The sequence below is a fragment of the Acomys russatus genome, chromosome 29, assembly GCF_903995435.1.
Source record: "Acomys russatus chromosome 29, mAcoRus1.1, whole genome shotgun sequence".
Taxonomy (NCBI): domain Eukaryota; kingdom Metazoa; phylum Chordata; class Mammalia; order Rodentia; family Muridae; genus Acomys; species Acomys russatus.
Window position 1 is genome coordinate 18059898 of NC_067165.1, and position 24671 is coordinate 18084568.

The window sequence follows — 24671 nt, forward strand, 5'->3', positions numbered from 1 at the left end:
CTGCTTGAATTAATGACAGGTGTATGTTCTATTTAAACAAAACCATAATGCCTTGCTATGTTCCTTTCTCCTGGGACAGTGAGGAACTGGAAAGTTCCCCTGCCCTATATCCTAGCCAGTTAGCTTACAATGCTTTGTCTAGCTACCTAGGCACAATGTACCTGGGATAGAATTGATTCTTCATGCTTGGTTAGGGTTTTTTCCCTTAAAAGTAACTCACCTTGAGAATGCCTCAGCATCACAGTCTTGGGTTCCCGATCCAGGCTGTGTTCCCTGACCGGTCAGTACTTGTTCAGCATTCAAGAACCTTCCATCAACTTGAGTCTAGTGTTCAAGTGGTCAGTGTGTGGCTATTCCTGAACCCCAACAGAACCTGTGTCCTCTGCAAGAGCAACATGGGCTCCCACACCCGGAGCTATCTCTCTAGGCCCAAGCAAGGCTGTTTGTGAAGTGTTTTGTATACATGGCTGCTACTTTTTTCAACCCAGAATTGAGAATGCCTAAAAAGCAAAGTACAGTTGTATACCTGTGGGCTTACAGCCACAGATTCAACCAACTTTAGACTAAAAGTATTTAAAAATAATTACAACTGCATTGAACACATATAGACTGTGTCTGTTTATTCTTGTGGCCATGTGTGCCACAGCACACAAGTGGCGATTAGAGGCCAACCTTCAGTAGGGAGTCAGTTTTCTTCTTCCATGATGGGGCCCCTGGGATCAAACTTATGTATCAAGCTTAGCAGCAAGCACCTTTACCCACTTAGCCATTTTTGCCAGCTCATCTACCTTAGTTTTTGAAACTTTGTGGGTTTTTTTCCTTTTTTTTGTTTTTTGTTTTTTGTTTTTTGTTTTTTTGAGACAAGGTTTCTCTGTGTAGCCTTGGCTGTCCTAGACTCATATTGTAGACCAGGTTAACCTCAAACTCACAGCGATCCACCAGCCTCTGCCTCCCAAGTGCTGGGATTAAAGGCATGCGCCACCATGCCTGGCAGATTATGTTTGTGTTATATACACATTTATGAAACCTTGAAATGACTCACATCCATTAATTTTTTTAAAAAGTTATATGCAGGTGTGTGTACCACTGTGCACCTGAATGCGGGTGCCCTCAGAGATAAGAGGCATCTAGTTCTTTGGAGCTGAAGTTAGTTATATTCCACCTGATTGGAAGCTGAGAACCAAATTCAGTTCCTCTGCAAGAGAAGCAAGTGCTTTTAACCACTAAGCCATCTCTGCAGCCATGGCTGTTGTGGCAAGAGATCACATCCTGAGATCTACTAGGTCTGTGTGATCCAGTTGGAATACAGATATGCCTTTAATCCCAGGAGACAGCGGCAAGAAGATCTCCGAGTTCAACGCCAGCTTGGTATAGAGCAAGTTTCAGGTAAAGAAAAGCTTAGGTTACAGGCATGGTGGTGCATACCTTTAATCCCAGCTCTCAGGAGACAGAGGCATGTAGATCTCTGAGTTCTAGTCAGTTCTGCTCAGGAGTTTGTTGAGTCAGTGAGTTGAGTTCGTGACAGTTCAGTTTTGCCAGGAGAGCTTTATAGAGACAGGTTGAAGGGAGAACAAACTAGACACAGGGGAAGACAGAAAGAGCCAGAGAATGAGGAGGAGCCACGAGACTCAAACAGGTTGCTAGAGGTATAGATGAAGCAAAAAGTCAGAAGCCGAGAGAAGCCAGATTGAATCAGTCAACTTGGAGAGGGTTTGAGCCAGAACAGCTGAGTTGAACAAGCCAGCCAGATCTCAGAAAGAACTAGAAAGTATGAGTTCATTCAGCAGTAAGTGTCAGGGGCTGAAAACATTCTAGACCTAGGTTTGAATAGAGGCTAGAAGCTTCCAGGACTAGGCCTAGGTTAGCAGACAGAGGCAGTAAGCCTTGAAGATGACAATTACACCTGGTGAATAAAAACATTCACATTGCAGCTGCTACATCCAATTTTATTCTGGTTTTGTATAGCCCTGGCTGTTCTGGAACTTGCTCTGTAGACCAGGCTGGCCTTGATCTGCCTGACTCTGCCTCCTGAGTGCTGGGATTAAAGGCATGAGCCACCAGCACCCAGCCAATTTTATTTTTAAGATTTACTTATGAGTGTTTTGCCCTTGGGTGTGTAAATACAGTGTGCGCACATCCAGATTCCCTGGAGCTGTAGTTACAGGTGCTTGTCAGCCACAATGGATGCTGGGAATTGTAGTCGTCAAGTGCTGCCAGCGCTCTTAACCTCTGAGCTGTCTTTCTAGCATCTACAACCAATTTTTTTGTTTTTTTTTTTTTTCTTTTGGCTTTTCAAGACAGGGTTTCTCTGTGTGTCCTTGACTCGCTTTGTAGACCAGGCTGGCCTCCAACTCACAGAGATCTGCCTGCCTCTGGCTCCCACATGCTGGGATTACAGGCGTCCACCACCACACTCAGCTCCTCCCTCCAAAGTCAACCCACTGGTATTTTAAGGCTTTTACAAAAACCAAAAGGTTAGAACTGTATTGTTTTATTTTACCACAATAACCAGATGAAGGTTCTTGACTGAGTAACAATCTTTACCTACTTCACCAGATGAAAACTTAGATCGCTTGCTTCTTTACCTTGTAAGTCTCTACTAAGATGTGAAAGCATTGCGTGGAGAGGAAGGATCAAGACACGCCAGCACAGCGACCCTCCCAAACCAAACCGTCTAACAAGTCCAAGTGCTGACAGTGTTATCAAGCGGGCAGTTCAAAGCTGGATTCCTTGAGAAAGCCTTTGCTTTTCTTATACCAACATGTCCCGTTGCTGAAGGTCTGCCTTTTGGCAGTCTTCATTCCCAGAAATATTTAAAACAGACTGAGGTAGAAGGTAAGAGGAGACAGCAAGTGGCTTCCAGGCTGGGCTGGTGTTTCCTTTGAGTAAGAGTTTCCGTACAGCCCATGTAACAAACACCACAGCAGGAACCCAGAGTACAACAGGAGAGAGGCCACAGCATCATAGTTTCAAACATACAAAATAAGCCAGTATAGGCTGCCGTCGGTAAACAAAGCAGCTAATAAGATTCTCACCGAGCTGCATGCATCAGTTATTACATATTACTTACAAACATGAATGTTGAGTTATCAGAGAGCCTACAGATGACGTAGCTGTCTTGGCAAACATTAGCAGGCATGGAGGCCACTGAGGATGGACCTGTCCCTTGGCATCAGCTGTGGATGCCATCTCCCGTTTCCTTGGTAACAAGCAAGTTAATCATCACAATTGTCCATCCTTAAGATTCAAATACCAGCTGTGCGTGGTGGCGCACGCCTTTAATCCCAGCACTCCGGAGACAGAGGCAGGCGGATTGCTGTGAGTTCAAGGCCAGCCTGGTCTACAAAGCGAGTCCAGGACAGCCAAGGCTACAGAGAGAAACCCTGTCTCAGAAAAAAAATTCAAAAATTCAAAATACCCTACAAGATGCAAGGGGCAGGGGCACCAGAAGCAGCAGCTTTGGTGGGGTTGCTGGTTTGTTGAGGTCCTGCTGACAATACCACCCAGACAGGCATAGCCCTGGGAGGAACCCCGATCAGGGCCACTTTCGACTGGTCAAGAGAACACAGAGTTCTAACCTCTGGCTCTGGGTGGTGACATAACGTCTGTCCCAAACATGAGAGCATTACATATTCCTGTCCTCTTCCTCCTTGCAGGTCTTGCCTACATTTATGATTTCTAACCGAAAAGCAGTGGCTTGCTACGCGCTCACCTGTATTTTCATCAGAAGCCTAATGACATGGAAACATGGCCACCCTGACCATCGGGGTGGGCTATTCTCGACGGAGACCATCACCCATGCAGCTTTGCACAGACCTCCATCTCTGAACCTACTTGCTATTTTTGGACCCTGACTCAATAAGGAATATCTTCTTCCTCTTCTCTGTCTCCTTCCTCCTGGCAGCTGGCAAGACTTCCAGCATGTTTGCCCTTTCTTTCAAAACTGTAATAAAATGGTCCTCAAGCTTTCTCCTGAATTCACTTGGAACGTTACAGATAAAACTCATAAGTAAGCAATAATACTGCCTTTTTGTTGACATATCCATACAGCCAAATATCTAATTTTCAACATTCAAAAAAATGTTTTAAGTGAGGAGGTGCTGGAGAGATGGCTCAGAGGTTAAGAGCACTAGCTGCTCTTCCAGAGGGCCTGAGCTCAATTCCCAGCAACCACATGGTGGCTCACAACCATCTATAATGAGATCTGGTGCCCTCTTCTGGCCTGCAGGTGTGCATGCAGGCAGAGCACTGTATATATAATAAATCTTAAACATTCTTCAAACAAAATTTAGGGTCTGAAGAGGGATGGTCTGATGTGTTTTGATGCTGATTAATAAAAAGCCACCACACCTGGGCAGGACAAATGAGGTAGGCGTGGCTAAGGTTCCTGGGCTTGGGGAGACAGAGAGAATCTTGGGAAGAAGAGAGAAGAGGGAGGCTGCCCCATCGTGGCTTAGGAGGAGAAGCACGTGGCCGGCGTGGATAGAGACTTGGCCCAGATGAAGAACATTAGCAAGTATATGGGATTGTGGATGGGAGGTAGCTTGGTAGAAATTGTTAGAAGCAGATGGCATGGGATTGTAGTTTAGAGGGCTATGGCAAGCAGTTTAGAGGATTAATGTCTGCCCTGTGCCAGGTTAACTAAGGTATTTTACAATATAACAAGTGTCTGTGTCTTGATTGATTGCTAGTGGGTTAGAAAATACTACCATAATAGTTATTATAGGTCAAATAATAAACATTGTTAGGCCCTATTGGTAAATTTAACAATAACAAGGGTCAGCACGGTGGTGGCGCATGCCTTTTATCCCAGCACTCCAGAGGCGGAGACAAGCAGATCTCTGTGAGTTCGAGGCCAGCCAGGTCTATATAATAGGTTCCAGGCAAGGCAGGGATACATAGCGAGCCCTTGTCTCAAAAACAAACAAAAATCAACAGCAACAAAACAGCCGGGCGTGATGGCACACGCCTTTAATCCCAGCACTCAGGAGGCAGAGGCAGGCGGATCGCTGTGAGTTCGAGGCCAGCCTGGTCTACAAAGTGAGTCCAGGACAAGCAAGGATACACGGTGAAACCTTGTCTCGAGGGGGGGGGGGGGGGAGAAAAAGAAAAGAAAAAGAAACCCACCAAAACCAAGCAAGTGCAACAAGGCACTTCCGGGAAGGGAAAGCCGGGCTAACTGTTCTGTAACATGGACGCTGTCGGTGAAAGTGAAGAGCCAGTTTCTGGGGAAATGGTGTGCTCTTTCTCCCCCGTCCCGTCCCAACCCCGACCCCCCACCAAGTCCTATGGCAACAGCCCCGATGTTGAAATGGCTTGGGTCATTCGAGCAATGCCGCGTGCCGAGGTCTATTACAAACTGGTCTCATCAGTTGGCCCGCAGTTCCTGAGACTCACCAAAGCAGATGACCAAATGTACTCTGAGTTCCGTGAACATTTCGAGAAGCTCGGGGTCGATGTATTGGACCCATAACTACTCAAATCAGATTCAGCTATAGAGAAGTGGAAGCGTTCTGCTCAAAATTTGAAGGGATCGTAGAAGATTACAACCATGGGACTTTGCTGCGACTGGATTGCTCCCAGGGCGACACCGAGGAGAACACCATCTTTGCGCCCAGGACTCAATTTTTTTGATATTGAAATCACTTGGAACCGGGAAGACTATCACAAAGCAGTTTCCTTCAGTGTTCAGGGCAAAGAAGGAGAGAAAGGGGCTGACAATAAAGAAGAGGAAGCTGAGAAAGCTGCTGATAGTGGAGGAGAAAAAGAGGAAGGAGCCAACAGAGAAGGAGAAAAGTAGAAAACTAACCAAGGAGGAGAAAAAGAAAGGCCAGGGCCGTGGCTGGCTGAACCCGCACGGATCAGGTGCTATGAGCGGACCCCTGTGGTTAGATGACTGCCCTTGTGCAAACAGAGGGCTTGGAAGGACATCTTTCTAGCTAGTAAGAGAAGCTACTCTGGGCATAACAGCCTAAACACAATTAGTGCAGTCTTAGTTAATTGTTGCTCCGTTCCCTGTTTCTTGGCTGTAACTGTTGTTGAATTTGTAAATAAATTCCTTTTGGTTTCTATTTAAAAACAAGAACACCAAAACCAAAATCACACCAAAACAAAAAACCCCACAAACACATTACCAATTATCAATTAGCAGGATAGAAGAATTATCTCAATAATGACAAAATATATGCTATTTCATTTTAACAAAGGCCCAGAATTCATCAAAAGCATCTTTATCTAGGACAATCCTAAAATTAATCTTTGAGATTTACATTTTAAGTTTGCCTAGCACAAAGCAGTTTGGAGAATTTTGAGTACTTAATAAATGTGCATTTTAAACAATTTAATCATCTTTTAGGCTGTCAATTTCTTTTGTAAATCCTATGAGATTCTCTCAGCCCCTGGCATGGTCCGTGCGTTATCTCAGAAGCACAAGTAAATACATCTGTCTCTTTCCACAGGGAGAGAATTTATTGAATAGCAACAGTGGCAAAGTTCAGCAGTTCCCTTAAATTTTTTTTTATTTAAATTGTTTTAATTATGTATATAGGCGTGTGTTGTCTATGTGTCCATGTGAGTGCAGGCACCTACAGAGGCCGGGATGTGTCAAATACCCTGGAGTTGGAGTTACAGGCAGTGGGGAGCCACCTGCTGCAGGTGCCGGGAATTGAACCTGTTATACTCTTAACCATGTCTCCGGGTCTAGGTAAGCAGTCTACGTCATATAATCTGCCCACCTTGGTAGCCTGGCTGCGGTGAATGTGGGTTCTTTCATTCTAACCTTAATTACTAGCATTAACTCTCATATCACACAGCCCAGGGCTCACAGCAAAGATACCTGTATACGCCGACACACATCACAGAATGAGCTGCGTCAGAGTTCAAAGGCTTCTGACGTGGGCCGAGGAAGAGCCGGCATCGAGAATGAGCCAAAACAGTGTCAGGAGGGGTCTGCCGCTGGAGCTGCCGAAGCCCGGTTTGAGCTCCTAGGTATGAAGTTCAGTTGTAAAGTGAAAAGCAGGTCAGGACTGAGCAGAAATGACTGCTCAGAAACAGCCCGGCGAACAGGGGGCAGGAGGTTGAGTAGGCTGTCCACAGCAGAGGGCAAATGGAGACCCAAGGGTTACCCAAGGGATAATAATCGGGAGTCCTTGGTACTTGGTGCACACCTTAGGTATCAAATGACGGGTTGAGGTGGGGCCCAACCATCTTGGTGTTAGGAGTCCATCCGTTTATGGAGTCCAGGCAGGGGACCTGCACCTTTCCTGGGCTTGATGAATCTTGGGTCTGCTTTTCCTGCTACAGTTCTGATCCATCCGCATGCCCCGACAGATTGAAATCTCCCTAATAGACTCATAGCGTTACTCCTTTCCTGCTCCCAGGAATAAGTCCTTTGCCAGTCTTTGCTGGATGGGTGGTAGAGGTGCAGTCTCTGTCTACCCAGGGGGGGCTGCTGTCTCCCTTCTCTCTCAAATATTTCATAAAGGCATGCTAAGATGTTTTTTAAAAATGCAGAAGTGAAGTGGCCAGAGTTTTGAGGTTTTCAGGAACGCCAGCAGCAGAGTGGTTTGCTCAAGGCTGCTTTAGATGCCATCTTAATCACCATAGGACTGACTTTATGTATTTTATGGCCTCATTATAACAGTGACCTCCCTGATACCCCTGCCTCCCTAATTCAAACGGTTCTATGAAGCTGTACTGGCTGAGCATTACCTAGGATGCCTTCCCTGTAGGCCAGAGAGCCAAATGGTTTGAGATCCACCATACAAATGGCATAATAGTTCAGAAATAGTGCTACAAAACTGAAACAGCTCAGAAGAACCAGGAAAGAGGAAAGCCACAGAAAAATGGTTCCATAGGAACCCAAAGTGCTCAAGAGAGCCCCAGACAAAATGGAAGGCAAAGTGTGAGGCACAGTAATTGGGAGGTACAGCTAGGACCAAACTTTCTAAAGAGCTCCAGACAAATTTTGTAAGCCCCTTCATTTCATCCGAGGCAAAAACCGGAGGATGCTGCTATGAGCAATCTTTCCATGTGAATGGTGTCCACTCAAAATGTTCTGGCTGGGTGACTAAAGCAGTCACTGGTGTTAAGGACAAAAACTACATCCTGGTCTCTCCAATCAGCCAGGTTTGATCATCCATCTCCAATTGCCCAGAGAAGCTCTGTCCCTTGTCTCTGGCCTTCACCTACCCAGAGGATGCCCGTATCCCTCCATACACCGCTGGTACTCATGGATGCTGCCATTTCTAACATCAAGAAGTCGTGGGGACCAAAGACTGGTGTGAGCTTCAGCCTAACTCACAACCCTCTTCCCTCTGTCCCCGACCACTGCAGCGTAGACAGTCAGGGTAGCTAAAGACGGGGCTGTGCTGTGAGTTCATTAGTTTCCAGACCAGGGAAAGGTGCGGTGTGGACGCCAGAGGCTGGGGAAACTTTGAAAATGAGTGGTTTGAGAGAAATTTCATAACGGGAAGAGGGAAGAACTACCGACCCTGCAAAACTCCAATCAGCACAGGGGTGGACTAGAGAGGGGAAAAGCCCTGGTCCTCAGGAGAGTGACAGGAGGAAATGAATTTCCAAGCTCTGGGTTCCCACCCTCAGGAGAGCAAGTTTTGTGGCAAGCCCCAGAGAATTTTGGAAGCCACTCCTTGGGCCTGAACCCTTGGACTTCAGACTTCTCAGGGTCACCCCAGTCAACAGTAGGGTGAGCTATGGGCCAGCTAGGCAGAACTGATCCACCTTTGCCAGCAACTGAGGACACCAGGACCTAGTCTTCTAATTTTAGGCTCTGTAGGGAAGGGCCAGGGCCCTCACCCTGATAATTTGTCTTTTGCAGAGTGGCTCTGTCAGATGCTGGGCGTGAAGGGGCTTGCAGAAGCTCTCTGCAAAAGTCCCCGTATGTTTTCCCCAAGAAAAAGCCGGAGGCATTAACAACACATTGAGACCTGCTTTAAGAGTAAGGACCATGGCTTTGCTTGGCAAAATGAACAAGAAAATAGAAATCCACTCAAGTCCACAAGATACCAGGAAAGTGCAGGAACAAGAGGTACCCACAGAAGCCAAAGCCAAATAGTCATGAAGTTGGCTGGGGGAAAAAAAACACTTTTTTCCCCCCAGGAAAAGGGACAGGAGGTAGTGTGGATCCTTTTCAGAGATGTGGTGGGACAGAACGAAGTAGAGAGCCACAGGTCGTGTCCAGACACACCAAACTAGTGACCCTGAGGGACACATCTTGGAGGGTGTAAAGATCCAGCTGAAATTCAGTTAGTGTGGGCAAGCAGTGGGATTCAAGTTTAGAGGCGAGAGAGGAGTGGGAACTGCATGAAAGGAAACGGAAGTCAAGTTAGCCCAATTCCTGCAACGTAAGACCAGCTTTGAAAGAAAAATGAGCGAACTGAGCCTCTTCCGCCAAGTTTGCTGAAGAGGAGGAAGGGCCCCGGGGCCTTGGAGTTCTCAACCAGATAACGTCCTGTCCTCGGCATCAACCAAAGGTAACCACAGCCACTAGGCTCAGGACTGTGACAAAGGGGAGGCCACAAGAAGCCTGTTTAATGGAGAAGTGGCAGCCAGAAGCCCACAATCTGGGACAACCCAGTAATGCTGAAGAGTGGGAGAGCATTGCCCCCAAAGCAGTTGCCTCGGTGAGCAGGGTTGCTCTGCAGAGGCCCACCCTGAGCAATTCCAACAAGGCGCAGGGCAATCGGAGCTGGCACAAACTTCCTTCCTAAGTTCTGTGGAGGGGGTGAGGTCGGCGTTGGGCCCTAGAGATGAGAAGTTCGTGGATGAGAAGCTGGAGGCGTGGGCCAGTGAATGTCACAGCAGCTTATGAGGAAGAGGGGGACTGCCCAATAAGGTAAGAAAGCATCTGCTTGTCAGGTAGCTCTGAAAATCTCCATGGAAACCAAGCACCAGGCAGTCAGTGTTGGGTAGGCACACTTGCTTTGAAAGTAATCATTTCTTTCGAAGCTGGTGACGGTCAATCTCTGGGAAAGAATGGCGTCGGGTGAATTTTAGTTCCCTTTTTGGCAGGAACCGAAACACAAACGCATTTCAGCAGTTGACACTAGAGAAGCAGAAAGTGTCCATCTTTCCTGTCCAGAGCACACAGGTGGAGCCTTGTCGCCCTGGCACAAAGATCAGGGCAACCAAATGCCAGGGCATCCAAGTCTGAGTTTTACCACCTTCCCTCCTTCCTCTAACAAGAAGAAAACGGCCTGTCTGCTTTCCCTTAATGAAAATGAGGACAAACCAAAGGAAATCTGTTTTCAACACACACCCCATCCACTCCTAACCATTCTCAATGTGTGCTGGAGGGTTTCTTTGCTCCACAGCTTAAGGGCCGCTGGAGCCCTTTTAAAGCCCTGCATTCCTGTCATGTCGGGCTCTGCCCAGCTGTGTCCTCCTCACAGCCCCTACGGTGTGGGCCTGGAGACGTTTGGAAGCCGCGCATTCCTGGTATTGCCCAAAAGAGCTCTTTGCTCCGATGGCTGCGCTCTTGGGCTCTTGGACTCATGGGTGCAGCCTACGCCACCACGCAAAAGGGTGAGGGATCCAGGCTGCTCTGGAACATTCTCTGTCTCAAGACTTGGAGGGTTTTGAGCGCTGTGATTCTAACTGGGACAACACTCCTGTGACAGTCAAAGATCTCCTTTCTTAAAGACAACTTCTGTAGGGCACCCTGTGCCTTTAGCTTTCTAACCTTGTCTGGCCTGATCTCCAGAGACTGGCTGGGTTCCTTACATCCAGCTGAGAACATTTCTTCAATATTGCTCGGGCAAGTCTCCCCTTTTCCCAGTGCAGGCGGTCAGTGTATCATGCCCCTCGAGGAGATCCCATTCCTGGGGTTCAAACATCAGGGGGTCTTTTAGAAAGTCCCCTCCTCCAGTCTCTGACAGATGCCCTGGCCCCTAACCACTGGCCTCTATACCGGGAGACCCTGTAGATGGGAGGGGCAACTATTTAAAAAGCTTCATCTCAAATGTCATGATGTCACCATACGGGGTCCTTCAGAAATTGTCCCACGTGTCTGGTTACTTCCAGCCACTGTCTCAAGTGCCAGGTCCTTACAGATGCCCCATCAAAGGAGGCCTTTGAAAAGGAGGTAATTTGCCAGGCGGTGGTGGTGGCGGTGGCACGCCTTTAATCCCAGCCTGGTCTACACAGTGAGTCCAGGACAGCTGAGGCTACACAGAGAAACACTGTCTCGAAAAACAAACTAAAAATAATAAAAATTAAAAAAAAAAAAAAAAAAGAAAGAAAAGGAGGTAATTTGAAAAGTAGCAACCGAACTTCTGAGGGTGAGCTTTTGGCTTCGGCACTGGAGGGAGGGTCCTTATGAGCACGGGGAAACCTCCGGATGAAGCCAATTCTCCAGTGGTTTCCTGTAGCTGTCAGCGCCATGATCAGCCACTTAAATCGTTTTTTTAAAAGGACATCTTTGAAAATGTTGCAACCTCAAGTCGCTGGAGGATGAACTGTTGGCTTCGAGTTCCTTTTGAGAGAGAGAGAGGTCTCCTTTAGAAGTCGCATCTTGAGTCCCTTGCCAACAATAAAGGACCTCCCAATAGGAGGTATGCCCACGGAGGGATCCCCAGTACGAAGTGTGATCTTCGATCAGCCATTCCAACAAAAGAAAGGCCCCGTCAATCACTCCAGATTCACTACTTTGGTTAATTCTAAAGAACTGGGGTGAGTTTGCCCCTCAGACCACGGAGGAAGGTGACTGTTGTGTTCCAGTCTTTTAGGCTCTTAATCAAGCCGGCACCCCTCTCCTTTCTGACTTCTTTTTCTCCTTCCTTCCCTGGCCTTCCTTGCTGTAGACAGATGGCTCTGCCAGCAACAGCCCTGCGCGAGCGGGTTGAGGCTTTCAGCAGCCGCTAACGGTAAACCAGTAAAACGTCCCTAGTTGGGCTCGGGGCGGCCCCGCCGATGGAGATTCCAAGCCCTGTGAGCTGTTCATCAGCGGGACTCAGTGCCGACCACTTTGGGGCCTCCAGGACTTGCTGCACCACGGGGCGTTGCTGAATCCCTAGACTAAGGTCTCTGGTTTGGTGGTCACCTACCTATTCAGCCAGGGTATTTCTCCTTTTCCCGCCAAATGGCGCCTTGCAGAGGGCAAGTCCCCAGGGGAGGCCCACGTGACACCTGAGCCTCAGGGGTACAGGGTAGTGTAAGGACCAAAAGCTGCAGCGGTGACTATGGGAGTTGGTGATCTTGTCAGCTCTTCCCCCGGTTTGCCCTTGGAGTAGCCTCTTCCAAGGCTGCTTACGCAGGAGGGTTACCCCTATCTGGTGACATTCTTAGCTTTGGGATGGTGGAAGCTAGTTGGCACCTAAGGGTACCTTTTTGTTTTGTTTTGGGTTTTGGTTTTTAGTTTTTCAAGACAAGGTTTCTTTGTGTAGCCTTGACTGTCCTGGACTCACTTTGTAGATCAGGCTGGCCTCGAACTCACAGAGAACCTCCTGCCTCTGCCTCCCAAGTGGAGGATACATTTTTAACATTAACTAAAATGTTTTTTAAAAATAAAGATGTACTTCCTTATGTATATGCGCAATCTATTTGCATATTGCCTGCAGTACAGAAGAGGACAGGGCATCAGATCTCATTACAGATGGCCGGGAGCCACCATGTGGTTTATGGGAATTGAACTCAGGACCTCTGGAAGAGCAGTCAGTGCTCCTAACTGCTGAGCTATCTCTCTAGCCAGAAGGAAAACTGTTTTATGATTCCATTAACTTGTGAATATTTTGCCAGTATGTGTGTATATGCGCCATATACATCCCTGGTGTCCTTGGAAGTCAGAAGAGAGCTTTGGATGCCTGGGAACTGGAGTTACTGTTGTGAGCCACCATGCGGACGCTGAGAGGCAAACTCTAGTTTGAATCGTTTCTCCAGCACCAGTTTGAAGATTTTGACTTTGTCACACCCATGCTCAGGCACAGAGGTGGGCAGTGACTTTCTAAGGGACTGAAAGTAGTCCAAGATAATTCAATTCTGGTCTAAAACTTTTTATTTTCTTTTATATTTTGTTTTTTTCGAGACAGGGTCTCTCTGGGTAGCCTTGGCTGTCCTGGACTCGCTTTGTAGACCAGGTTGGCCTCAAACTCACAGTGATCCGCTTGCCTCTGCCCCCGAGTGCTGGGATTAAAAGCGTGCGCCATCATCACCTGGCCTTCTAAAACAGTTTAATGCCATCCATAATCTTGAAGTTTAGTCATTTGGCCTTGTGGAATTTTCTAACACTGGTGCAGACTCTTCCCCTTTCCCCCTCCCTCCCACCCCTTTCTTTTTCCTCTTTCTCTTCGCCTCCCCCTTTCTCTTCCCCTCTTCTAGGAACTTCAGTTCACAAAACTCTGTTAGCAGTGACCAATGTCTTGTGGGAGGTACTGCCGGAGCGCACAGAGTTAGCAAGCCTCAGCACCCTCTAACACAATTAGCAAGGACAAGCAGCAGAGTGCACCTTTAATCCCAGCACTCAGGAGGCAGATTTCTGTGAGTTGGAGGCCAATTTGGTGAGTTCCGAGATAGCCGGGGCCAACTGGAGAGATATTAACATTATTAATATTCAGAGGGGACCATCTTCCCCTCCCACCCCCCACAAAGATTTATTATGTATACAATGCTCTGCCTGCACGTACAACTGCAGACTAGGAGAGGGCACCAGATCTCATTACAGGCGGTTGTGAGCCACCTTGTGGTTGCTGGGAATTGAACTCAGGACCTCTGGAAGTGCATTCGGTGCTCTTAACCTCTGGGCCATCTCTCCAGCCCCAAGAGAGCTGATGAAGTGTCTTAAGTTGTGCCTCTTAGAAGGGTTGTATAACACAAAGTGCCGGCAACAACATTAGCAGAAGAACCATGCACCCAGCCTGCACTGTAACTTAGTTTTTACTTTTGAAGCACAGTAACTTAGTTTAGAGTCTTTGGCTCACTAGGTGTGCTGGTGAGTTTTGTGTCAACTTGACACAAGCTAGAGATACTGGAGAGAGGGAAGCCTCAGCTGAGAAAATGTATCTGTAAAGTACACCTCTAGGTCAGCCTGTAAGATTTTTCTTTCTTTTTCAAGACAGGGTTTCTTTGTGCAACCTTGGCTGTCCCGGACTCGCTTTGTAGACCAGGCTGGCCTCGAACTCACAGTAAGTTCTGGGATCAAAGGCGTGTGCCACCACTGCCCAACTGGTGTGTGTGTCGGGGGGGGGGGGGGGCGGTAATCTTGATGATAGCTTGATTATATCTGTAACTGAGACAATACCTTGGAGGGATTTTCTCCATCGGGTTAACCTTCTTCTCCAGCTGTGTTGCTGCTCTCCCCTGTGGCCACCATCATTTGCTGCCAACAGAAAGAGGTCTTTCCTGTCTTCCAATGGGGACTAGCATTGCTCTGGAAATCACCCATTCCGTCCACAACAGGTTGACACTGATGAGGCATTCATGCTCCGGGATGGAGCAGCTAACGGGTTCTTAGCCTCTCTATTGGGAAGACAGCCACTGGCCAGCCAGGACAGAATGCTGCCAGAATGTGTCCTTTCTCCTGGTGTGTGTCTGTTTGTGTGTATATGTGTGTGTGTGTGTGTGAGTGTGTATGAGTGTGTGAGTACATGTGTGTTAGGATACTCACACACAGGTCCTAAGCACCCATGTGGAGGTCAGATGACCACTTCAAAGTGTTGGTTTTCTCTTTCTACTAGTTACAGGAATCCAGCTCCTGTCATCAGACTTGTGTGGCGAATGCTTTTATACTCTGAGCCTTTTCAGCGGCCCTTTTTACCAGAGCTCTTAGAGTCAGCCTGTGTGCTGAGAGCTCTAACATGCCAGGCAAGGCCACCATCCTGGGACTCCCCAGAGAACTCCCTCCCTCACACCTAGCGGCCAGCCTCCACACCACGCCTGTGTCCTCCATATACTGATGTTTTCCCTAGATGCTGACATTCCTAACACCAACAGACATGGGGGCCCAAGGCTTCCCTCAGAATGTGGGTCAGCCCAGGTCACAGGCACCTTTCTCCTAGCCACGCCCACTGCATCACAGACAGGCAGGACAGCCAAAGTTGTGACTCTCTGAGAGTTCATTTTCTCCAAACCCAGGGCAACAGTAGAGCCTTGACAGCAGAGGCTGGTGACCTCCAGAGTGTTCATCTTGTAGACAGACTGTGCCAGAGAGAAGAAAGCTAAACGCTGAAGAGCTCTCCCATCACTGTGTGGGATTCATCAGGGAGGGACAAAGCCAAAGTCCCCAGAAGCGTGAGAGGGAAAAATGAATTGCCAAGACTTTGGCTCACACAGAAGACTGTATATTACTGTAAGCCTCCAAAGATTGGGCAGTCAAGTCTCAGGGCCAGTCACAAGGGCTCACTTTGCTCCACAGGCTGTGAAACTCCTCAGAGCTGTGCTAGACCATAGTGGGGTGTTGGCTAGTGTGGGTTCTAGCCACACAGAGATGACTGCCTTTTTACAGCAACTGGAGGAACCAGGCCATCACCTCCTAATCGGAGCCTCTGCTTGTGAGAGCTGTGCCTCAGACACTAAAGCCATCCCCTCATTAATCACCATAGAGATCTTGCGGAAGACCAGTGGTAAACATCTGGTGTCAGGGGAGGGGCGAGGAAGCTCCTTTATAAAGACAGGGGGTAGGGTGTGGCCAAGGAGAGACCTTGAGGCAATGCCACCAACAGAGACCCTGGGTAAAGGAAGAACAGTGACCTTCCCTAATGTATATATTCGAGAAGAAAAGCCTCAAAGCTCTCCACTACAGAGCCACGAGGGCTTGTGGAAGAACTTAGTCATAGAAGATGACAGCATATCACCCAGGACTGGGCCAAAAATGCTGTCCCAATACCTTAAACCTGAGTTTTTTGAACACCAAGTCCTGGAGGGAATAAAAATGCAGACCAAGAAAAAGCCATTGATGCAGGCAACATTGCCAGCTTACAGATGGGAGAGGAGCCATAAGGAGGAAACACAGACTTTAAAGCAGAAGATGAGGAACAAGAGAGCTAAGGAGATGGTCTGGCTTCAGTTCTTACCAGATAAGTCATTCTTGGAGCAAAGGCAGAGGGATCTGAGCTCACTGTTTTTGGGAGGAAGACGTCTGCTAGACAAGAAAAAGACCAAAGTCCTTCATTTGAAGGCGGGCTCTAGAGCAGACAGAAGGAATCTACAGTCACTGGCTCAGGGTGACAGCAAGAGGAAGGCCACAAGGAAACAGTCAAAAAAGGAGAAAAGGAAGATGAGGATGGAGTGGTGGGATCCCACAGTCTGGGGTGCTCCAGTCATACTGGCCAAGCGTGAACGATTTCCTCGCAAGACCTACTCAGAACTCAACACTGGCCTGAGGAAGCTTAGCTTTCCCATAGGCAGATCAAGTTATTAAATGCCTGGGATTTTGTTTTTGTTTTTGTTTTTTTCTGCCTCGAGAACATTAAAGGTCTCCACTAAGGCCCCGAGGCTGTGGTTTCTGCCCAGGGAAGTAGTCTGCTCAAACCCAAAGGCCACCTAGCTACCTCTTACAGGGCACCCTCCTTCCCACCCCCACCCGTTTCTTCTGGCTGGCCCTCCTCAGACTGTGTGCATCATCCTTCTAGGGGTTTCCTGGGACCTGACACTGGTGAGTCTTTCCTGAGCCTGGTCTCTGCCTGTAACCACTGGCCTCAGATGAGGTCCCGGGAGCACCCACTTCTCCAAAAGAAGGTCTTTCTGAAAGTTTGTCCTCAAATGCCTGCTGGGCATCCTTGCCTGTAACCACAGGCCCCAGGCTAGAGCATCCTTTGTAGGGTAGGGCGCTCTCACCAAACTTGTTCTAGGATGTCCTGATGGGACTGGGGGGGGTGCAGTGTGGTGTCCCTCAGAAGTTGCCCTTGAGTCTTGTTACTAGCACCCACAGACCATTGTCAGATTCTTTGAAGTTGCTCCACCTCTGGGTTGGGGGTGCGGGGGGGGGTCTTCTCTATCAGACTCTTTCAGAAGCTGTAACTTTCAGGCTGTGTGTGTGTGTGTGTGTGTGTGTGTGTGTGTGTGTGTGTGTGTGTGTGTGTTTGTGTGTGCACACGCGCGCGCGTGCGTAGCATCCTTTGGTCCAGTGTCTGGAGATCCTTTGAGCAAAAGAATGCCTACTTAGAAGTTGGACCTTGAGACCTTTGCCAACATTTTAAGACCCTTTTCCTGTGGAGGGAATGTCCTGCTAGGAATTACAGTCTTTGACCCTCCATCTTTACAAGACCCGGGCCCCTTGGGTCGTTTTGATGTGCTGGGAAGGGCTAGGGTGAGTTTAGTCCCAGGGTTTGAGCTCTCAGTGCTGGCACCTGTTCTTCTTGCTCTTTTCATTCCTTCTAGACCCTTCCCTCAAATTCTTACCGCGGCTTATGGTGGATTCTGCGGGCAAGGGCTGGTCCCGAGCTGTGAAGAGACCTCAGGGAATGCTAAAGGTGATAATGGCAGTGTGTAGGGGTAAAGCTGGGCCCTGCACACGGGTCGAGTCGGCCACTCTGAGGTACTGGGATGGAGTCTGATGCCTGTGAGTCCCCAGACCAAGTGCACTGGCTGCTGGTGTTTGGTGGCCCTACCCCACGCAGAGAAGGTTTGCACGCAAGGCTCCCTCTGCATGCAGTGGCGTAAAGCCACGTTGGAGCGCTGCAGAGGGCATTGTACCACTGCCAAGCTGATTGAGAACTTGCAAGCTCAGAGTGGTGCAAAAAGACAGATCATCATCACCCACAGTAGTGGGCCGGAAGCGTGACTTTGACTGCTAGCGTATCAAGAGGCAGATGGGGTGACAGAGCCCCAGTTGCATCCACCCAGTGTCACAATGTGGAGGTTCCCAAGGACTACACCTACGGTGGTGGGCATCATCCGGGGGCCGCAGGAGTGACACCAGGATAGGAGTCTCAGGGTAGCCAGGGGACTTGAGTGGCTTCAGGCAGCTCCATCCTCCTTGGAGCAGACAATGAACGGGTAGCTGCACTCTCGATTGGTCTCACAGAGGTCATGGCTGAGGAATAAATGTTGACTGTGCAGCTTGTTCTAGAAGGAAAACTATAAGTGCCTAAGAATATTGATTGTTAAGCTTCTTTCCAACAGCCCAGGTGGTTCAACTCTTTTTCTTTGTTTTTGTTTTTTTTGAAACAGGGTTTCTCTATGTAGTCTTGGCTGTTCTGGACTCGCTTTGTAGACCAGGCTGGCCTCGAACTCACAGCGGTCCACCTGCCTCTGCCTCCCAGAGTGCTGGGATTAAAGGCGTGTGCCACCACGCCCGGCCCAGTGGTTCAACTCTTAAGTCCCTTTCCCTGCTAACCCTAGGCAGTCTCTTTCCCCCTCCCTCTTCTCTCTTTTTTTGGATTTTCAAGAAAGGATTTCTCTGTGTAGCTTTGGTTGTCCTGGACTCACTTTTTACAACAGGCTGGCCTTGAACTCAGAGATCCCCTTGCCTCTGCCTCTCTGAGTGCTGGGATTAAACGTTGCACCACCACAGCCCTGTGGCAGTGTCTCTTATGCTGCTGCATACTCTGGAACAGAAAGGGGTGGAGGTAGGGGTATAGGGATGTCTCTTGTTTGCCTGTCACTTGTCTATAGCTCCTTCTAAAGGCACATTGGGCCCCACACGCACATTTTTATATATTTAATTATTTTGGTTTTTCCAGACAGGGTTTCTCTGTGTAGCCTTGGCTGTCCTAGACTCATTTTGTAGACTACTAGGCTGGCCTCGAACTCACAGAGATCTGTCTGCCTCTGCCTCCTGAGTGCTGGGATTAAAAGTGTGGGCCAGCGTTTCAATCATTGTTTCAATAAATCATTTTGCTTGATTGTATACATGCAATAATTTTCCCTAGTTTCCATTCCGTACCATATCAAGGTATTTTTGAGTCTCTGTAAATCCCTGGCTGGCCTGGAATTTCCTATAGAGAGTTAAACTTACAGAGATCCACCTGCCTCTGTCTCTTAAACTGCTGGGAATAAAGGTGTGCACTGCCCTGCCCAGTCTGTTTAGTTCTTCGTTTGCTTGTTCATCTGTTTTGATCCTAGTCAGAGTTCTGTTTCTGTGAAGAGACATAACGATCAAGGAAACTCTTGTTAAAAAAAAAAAAAATTTAGTTAGGGGCTCGCTTACAATTTCAGGGTTAGTCCATTATTAGCACGGCTGGGAAAATGGTGGCATGCAGGTGGGAATGGTGCTGGAAAAGTAGCCGAGACTTACATCCTGACCTCACCTCCTAATCCTTTCCAACGGTTCATCAACCTGTGCCTAAATAGTCACATATAGGTGCCTATGGGGGCTATTTTCATTCAAAACATCACATTGTTGTTTTTGTTTTATTATTATTATTATTATTATTATTATTATTATTATTATTATTATTATTATTTTCTGGGCAAAATGGCTTTATTAGAGTGCCAGGATCACAGTGGGACTTAGGAATTAGCGTTGGGGCCCTTCTTCTTGCCAAAGGTGGGCATGACATTGACAAAGCAACGGTTGTACTGCATTCACCGCTTGGCCCGGCCTGTCCTCTTCCTCCTCCTCCTCCTCCTCCTCCTGCTGCTGCTGCTGCTGCTGCTGCTGCTGCTGCTGCTGTTTGGCCACCTTGGGAGGTTGACCTCTCACTTTTCCAGCACGAGCCAGGGAACCGTGGACTTTACCTCTCAGCATGTGGCCAGCCACTTCCAGAGTGGTCAGGGCCTCTACACCACACTGGCCTAGGTGGCCTCATCCTCCAGCGGCGAGCCTGCCAGAAGCATGACTTGCTCTTTGGGGGCAATGCCTTCCAGTGAGGCCACATGAGCTTTGATCTGGGCGACTGTCTCCTGGCCGGTCACCTCAAGGGTGTGTAGTTCCTGGGCGCAGACAAAGAGCTGCATGTTGGCGACTAACCCGCGGACGGCAATGCAGCTACCGCAAAGATGGAGTCAAGAAAGACCTTTTTTTTTTTTTTTTTTTTGGGGGGGGGGACACAAGGTTTCTTTGTATAGTCTTGGCTGTCAAGGATTAACTTTGTACAGAAGGCTGGGCTCGAACTCACAGAGATCCACCTGGCTCTGTCTCTCCAAGTGCTGGGATTACAGGCAAACACCACCTTGCCTGGCACTTTTTTATTCTCCTGTTAATTCTCTTTTTTAAATATTTGTACTTTATGTGTATGGGTGCGTTGCCTGTATATATGCCTGTGCGCCGTGTGCATGCAGTGCCCAAGGAAGCCAGAAGAGGGCACTGAATCCTTGTGAAATCCTTACAGTTTGTGACTCGCAAGTTGTCAATCACCATTTGGTGCTAGTAATCTAAGCCAGGTCCTCTAGGAGAACAGCGAGTGCTCTTAACCTCTGAGCCATCTCTCAGAGGTATTAACTCTTAAGGGACGAGACAATAATATGTATTATTCTTTTCTTTGGGGGCCCATCAGAATGTCATGTCTCTACCTAGGGTCACAAGTATTCCATTCTTTTGATCAGGAGGCCTATGGTATGACAAACTTGTGGTTTCTGTTCTAACGTCACCATGAAAAGCAAAAATGATTTAATAGTGTCTTTTTTTTTTTTTTTTTTTTTTGGTTTTTCGAGACAGGGTTTCTCTGTGTAGCCTTGGCTGTCCTGGACTCACTTTGTAGACCAGGCTGGCCTCGAACTCACAGCGATGCGCCTGCCTCTGCCTCCCGAGTGCTGGGATTAAAGGCGTGCGCCACCACGCCCGGCTCTATAGTGTCTTCTTATGTAGGATCTGTGTAGAAAAGTAGATGGGGACTCTCCATAACATGTTATATAAGTCTGAGCTAATGAAGAACTAGATTTATTATTACAGAAAGAACAGGTTTGTTGCAGGATATTTGATCCTATTGTGATCCCTGAGATTATGAACTGTAAATCCTTGCTTCTTGTAGTTGAGCCCTAACATACATCTTTAATCCAAGAGATCTGTACATAGGATTTAATAAAGTTAACTCTAGGTCAAGAGATGGAACAAGAAGCCAGCTGACAGGGATTAAGAGTAGGAGGGTCTTTGAGCTGAGTGGCATATAAGACAGCATGGAGAAGTAGAAGGAGCTTTTAGCTCCTTAGCTCTTCGGATCTTCAGCTCCTTGGCCTTTGGCTTTTGGGGCTTTTTTGAGCTTTGAGCTAGCAAGCCTTTGGCCTTGGGTTTTCTGGCCCTTTCCTCCTGGGCTGTCAGCTGAGACGGTGAGCCTTCTGGGCCGTCTCCACTGGCATGTGAGCTGAGTAGGAAGGTCAGCTGGGTGTTTGCTCTGTTTCTCTGAGCCAGCAGGTTTTCACTCCAGTATCTGGCTCCTGAGTTTTTATTGGAAAAAATAGAAAAATTGGGAATTTCATTTAAAACAACACAGGTTCTCTGTGCTCTTGGATCTAGAGACTATATAGTAATTAGGAAAGATGGTCCCTTAAGCTTAGGGATGAGATGCTTAAACAGGCCACATGAGGTTAACCCTCAGGAAAGAAGCCAAGACTACACAGAGAAATCCTATCTTGAAAAACAGAAACAACGTCTTTTCACCATCTCGGCGCCTGTTGGGAACAGGACTTCTAAAACGCGACTATGTCTGGAAGGCTGTGGTGCAAAGCCATTTCTGCTGGCTACAAGAGAGGTCTCCAGAACCAAAGAGAGCACACAGCTCTTCTTAAAATTGAAGGTGTTTATGCCCGGGACCAAGCTGAATTCTACTTAGGCAAGAGATGCGCTTATGTGTATAAAGCAAAAAACAACACAGTGGCTCCTGGAGGCAAAGCAAGCAAAATCAGAGTGATCTGGGGAAAGTTAACCCGGGCCCGTGGAAACAGTGGCATGGCTCCTGCCAAATTCCGAAGCAACCTTCCTGCGAAGGCCACTGTACACAGAATCTGTGCGATCTGTGTTAAATCCTTCCCGGATTTAAACTAATGAAAAGTAAATAATAATAAAAAAGAAAAACAGAAACAACAACAATAACAAAACTCAAACAAAAAAGGTATAAATAATTTATATTGGTCATATAAACATTGACATGACAGATGTGTAGGTTTCTCGTATTCCAGGAAGCACCCAATTCTCCTAGTTCCACAGCTCAGTTACCCTGTAAGCATTTTAGCCAAGGAAGCCCTAATGCCTTTTAGTTGTCTGGCTTGTAGCTACTAATCAATGGTAAACAAAAGTTTTGTTTGTTTAAGATAGTGTCTCTGTCTTGATCAGTGTTCTAGTGCTGTGAAGAGATGCCATAACCAGGGTAACTCTTTTATTTTATTTTATTTATTCTATTTTTTATTTTTTAATGTGCATTGATGCTTTGCCTGCGTGTATCTGTGTGAGGGTGTCAGATCTTGGAGTTACAGACAGTTGTGAGCTGCCATGTGGGTATTGGGAATTGAACCTGGGTCCTCTGGAAGAGCAGCCAGTGCCCTTAACCGCTGAGCCATCTCTCCAACCCCCAACCAGGGTAAGTCTTACAGAGAAAAGCATTTAGTTGGGGCTGGCTTATGCCGCAGAGGTTTAGTGCACTGTCATTGTGGCAGGGAGCATGACGACACTCATGCTGATGAGGCGCTAGAGAAGCAGCTCAGAGCTTGAAGTCTGGATCCACAGATGGCAGGAGCAGAGAGACACTGGGCCCGGCTTGAGCTTTTGAAACCTCAAAGCCCACGACCAGTGACACACTTCCTTGAGGCAACAAGGCCACACCCACTGCAACAAGGCCACACCTCCTGATCCCTCTCAAGCAGTGCTACTCCCTGATGACCAAGCATTCAAATATATGAGCCTTTGGGGGGCATTTTTATTCAAACTAACAGAGTCTTACTATACAGTACTAGCTGGCCTGGAACTCACTCTGTAGACCAGGCTGGCCTTGAACTCACAGACATCTGCCTGCCTCTGCCCCTCAAGTGCTAGGATAAAGATGTGTTCCACCACTTCTGGCATATTTTTTTTTTTTTAATTTAAAAGGACTTATTAAAATTCCACATGGACACAATTAATTATATAAGTGATGATAGTACATTTAGTAAAATTAGAAAAATTAAAAAAAAATTCCATATGGCTTCAGAGTTTTGTTCTGGTTCAGACAGTGGTACCACTATTAAAAGAAGGTAGAGACTGAGCCGACAGGACAGCTCAGCAAGCAAAGTCTATTCCCAGGTCCCACATGGTAGAAAAAACCTGATTCTTGGAAGTTTTTCTCTGACTACACACATAAATTAATGTAATAAAAAATTTTTTTAACAGAAGGTAGGGATAATTTAAACTGTAGGCTGGGGAAAGGCATCTGTCACTTCCTGTTCATTGTCAACTTTGTCACAGAAGCTGCTAGTGGAGATAGAGTCGGCTCCTGGTGTCCTGGCTGGGTCTTTGGCTCCTGGTGTCCTGGCTGGGTCTTTGGCTCCTGGTGTCCTGGCTGGGTCTTTGGCTCCTGGTGTCCTGGCTGGGTCTTTGGCTCCTGGTGTCCTGGCTGGGTCTTTGGCTCCTGGTGTCCTGGCTGGGTCTTTGGCTCCTGGTGTCCTGGCTGGGTCTTTGGCTCCTGGTGTCCTGGCTGGGTTTTTGGCTCCTGGTGTCCTGGCTGGGTCTTTGGCTCCTGGTGTCCTGGCTGGGTTTTCCTTGTGTAGCCTCTGCTACTCATGGGCCAGGCAAGGGACAGGGAGAGGCTGCAGGCTGAGAGTTCTCCAACCAATGGGTTAGTCAGGTAACAGTCAGCCATAGGCATGACAGTGAAAACTGATCAGAAAGTACCAAGGGAAATTTTTAGCAGTAAGGTAGGAAAAATGTATTTTCTCATATGATAAATTGGAGGGGAAAAAAAAAAAAAACCAAAAGAAAAAATGTGTCAGGCGTGGTGATGCACCCTTGTTATCCCAGCACTCGGGGAGGGAGAAGCTTGGAGAACTTTGTTAGAGGCCAGACTGATTTACAAAAAGTTCTGCTACATGGAGAAACCTTGTCTTGAAAAACAAACAAACAGCAGAGGCAGGCAGATTGCTGTGAGTTCAAGGCCAGCCCGGTCTACAGGTGAATCCAGGACAGGCAAGGCTACACAGAGAAACCTTGTCTCGAAAACCAGAAGAAAGAAAGAAAAAAAAAAAAAAAAAAAAAAAAAAAAAAAAAAAAAAAAAAAAAAAAAAAAAAAAAAAAAAAAAAAAAAGAAAGAAAGAAAAGAAAAAAAAAAACAAATGAAAAAGAAAGAAAGAAAGAAAAAAGAATACCTTATTCAAAGCAAAATGATAGTGCAGATTAGAAAGGAACATACTGTCAAGATTGACGTGGGCGTGGGGAGACCTGGAGAAATGGCCCAGAGCTAGAGCACTTGCTGTTCTTCCACAGTTTAGTTCCCAATACCCATGCCAGGGTAAGGGTTAAAAATGAGCTGCCAGGCAACAGACATGACATGGATAAGTTTACTATACGAGTTTATTATTATGAGAGCAGGGAAGGGAGAAGGGCACCCCAGAGAGAAAGAGATAGACATCATTCACACAGAGGACACAATTTGCCTTACCGTGCATCCACCTAAAACCAATCTAAACTGGTTCATCCTGTTGCACATAGTTGTCAGTTATCTAGAAAATGCTAAAAGAAATCAGTTGCCTGGTTTAGTGTAGTTCTAAGCACAGTTTGGTGTTGGTCCAGTTCTTGGATTGTGAAGAGGTTGCTAGGCTCTTCTTTTCTTTTTTAAGAGAGCAGAATGAAGTCTATACCCCTAGCCATGTGCAGTCCC

At 47.4% G+C, this 24671-nt stretch overlaps 1 protein-coding gene and 2 pseudogenes across 1 annotated transcript; 2 read left to right on the top strand and 1 right to left on the bottom strand.

Annotated features, from left to right (window-relative positions):
* The first annotated feature begins 5191 nt into the window (after nucleotides 1–5191).
* LOC127211478 (protein PBDC1-like) lies at nucleotides 5192–5808 on the top strand (annotated as a pseudogene).
* A 13593-nt stretch (nucleotides 5809–19401) lies between these two features.
* Nucleotides 19402–19851, bottom strand: LOC127211490 (FAU ubiquitin-like and ribosomal protein S30; annotated as a pseudogene).
* A 1651-nt stretch (nucleotides 19852–21502) lies between these two features.
* On the top strand, nucleotides 21503–21871 carry LOC127211960 (60S ribosomal protein L35a-like). The gene has a single exon (XM_051172047.1). It carries the CDS (start codon nucleotides 21530–21532, stop codon nucleotides 21869–21871), a length of 342 nt encoding a protein of 113 aa, XP_051028004.1. The 5' UTR covers nucleotides 21503–21529.
* The last annotated feature ends 2800 nt before the right edge of the window (nucleotides 21872–24671 follow it).

What these genes read in the sequence shown, in the direction of transcription:
- LOC127211960 (XM_051172047.1), top strand. Translation starts at nt 21,530, where the DNA reads ATGTCTGGAAGGCTGTGGTGCAAAGCCATTTCTGCTGGCTACAAGAGA.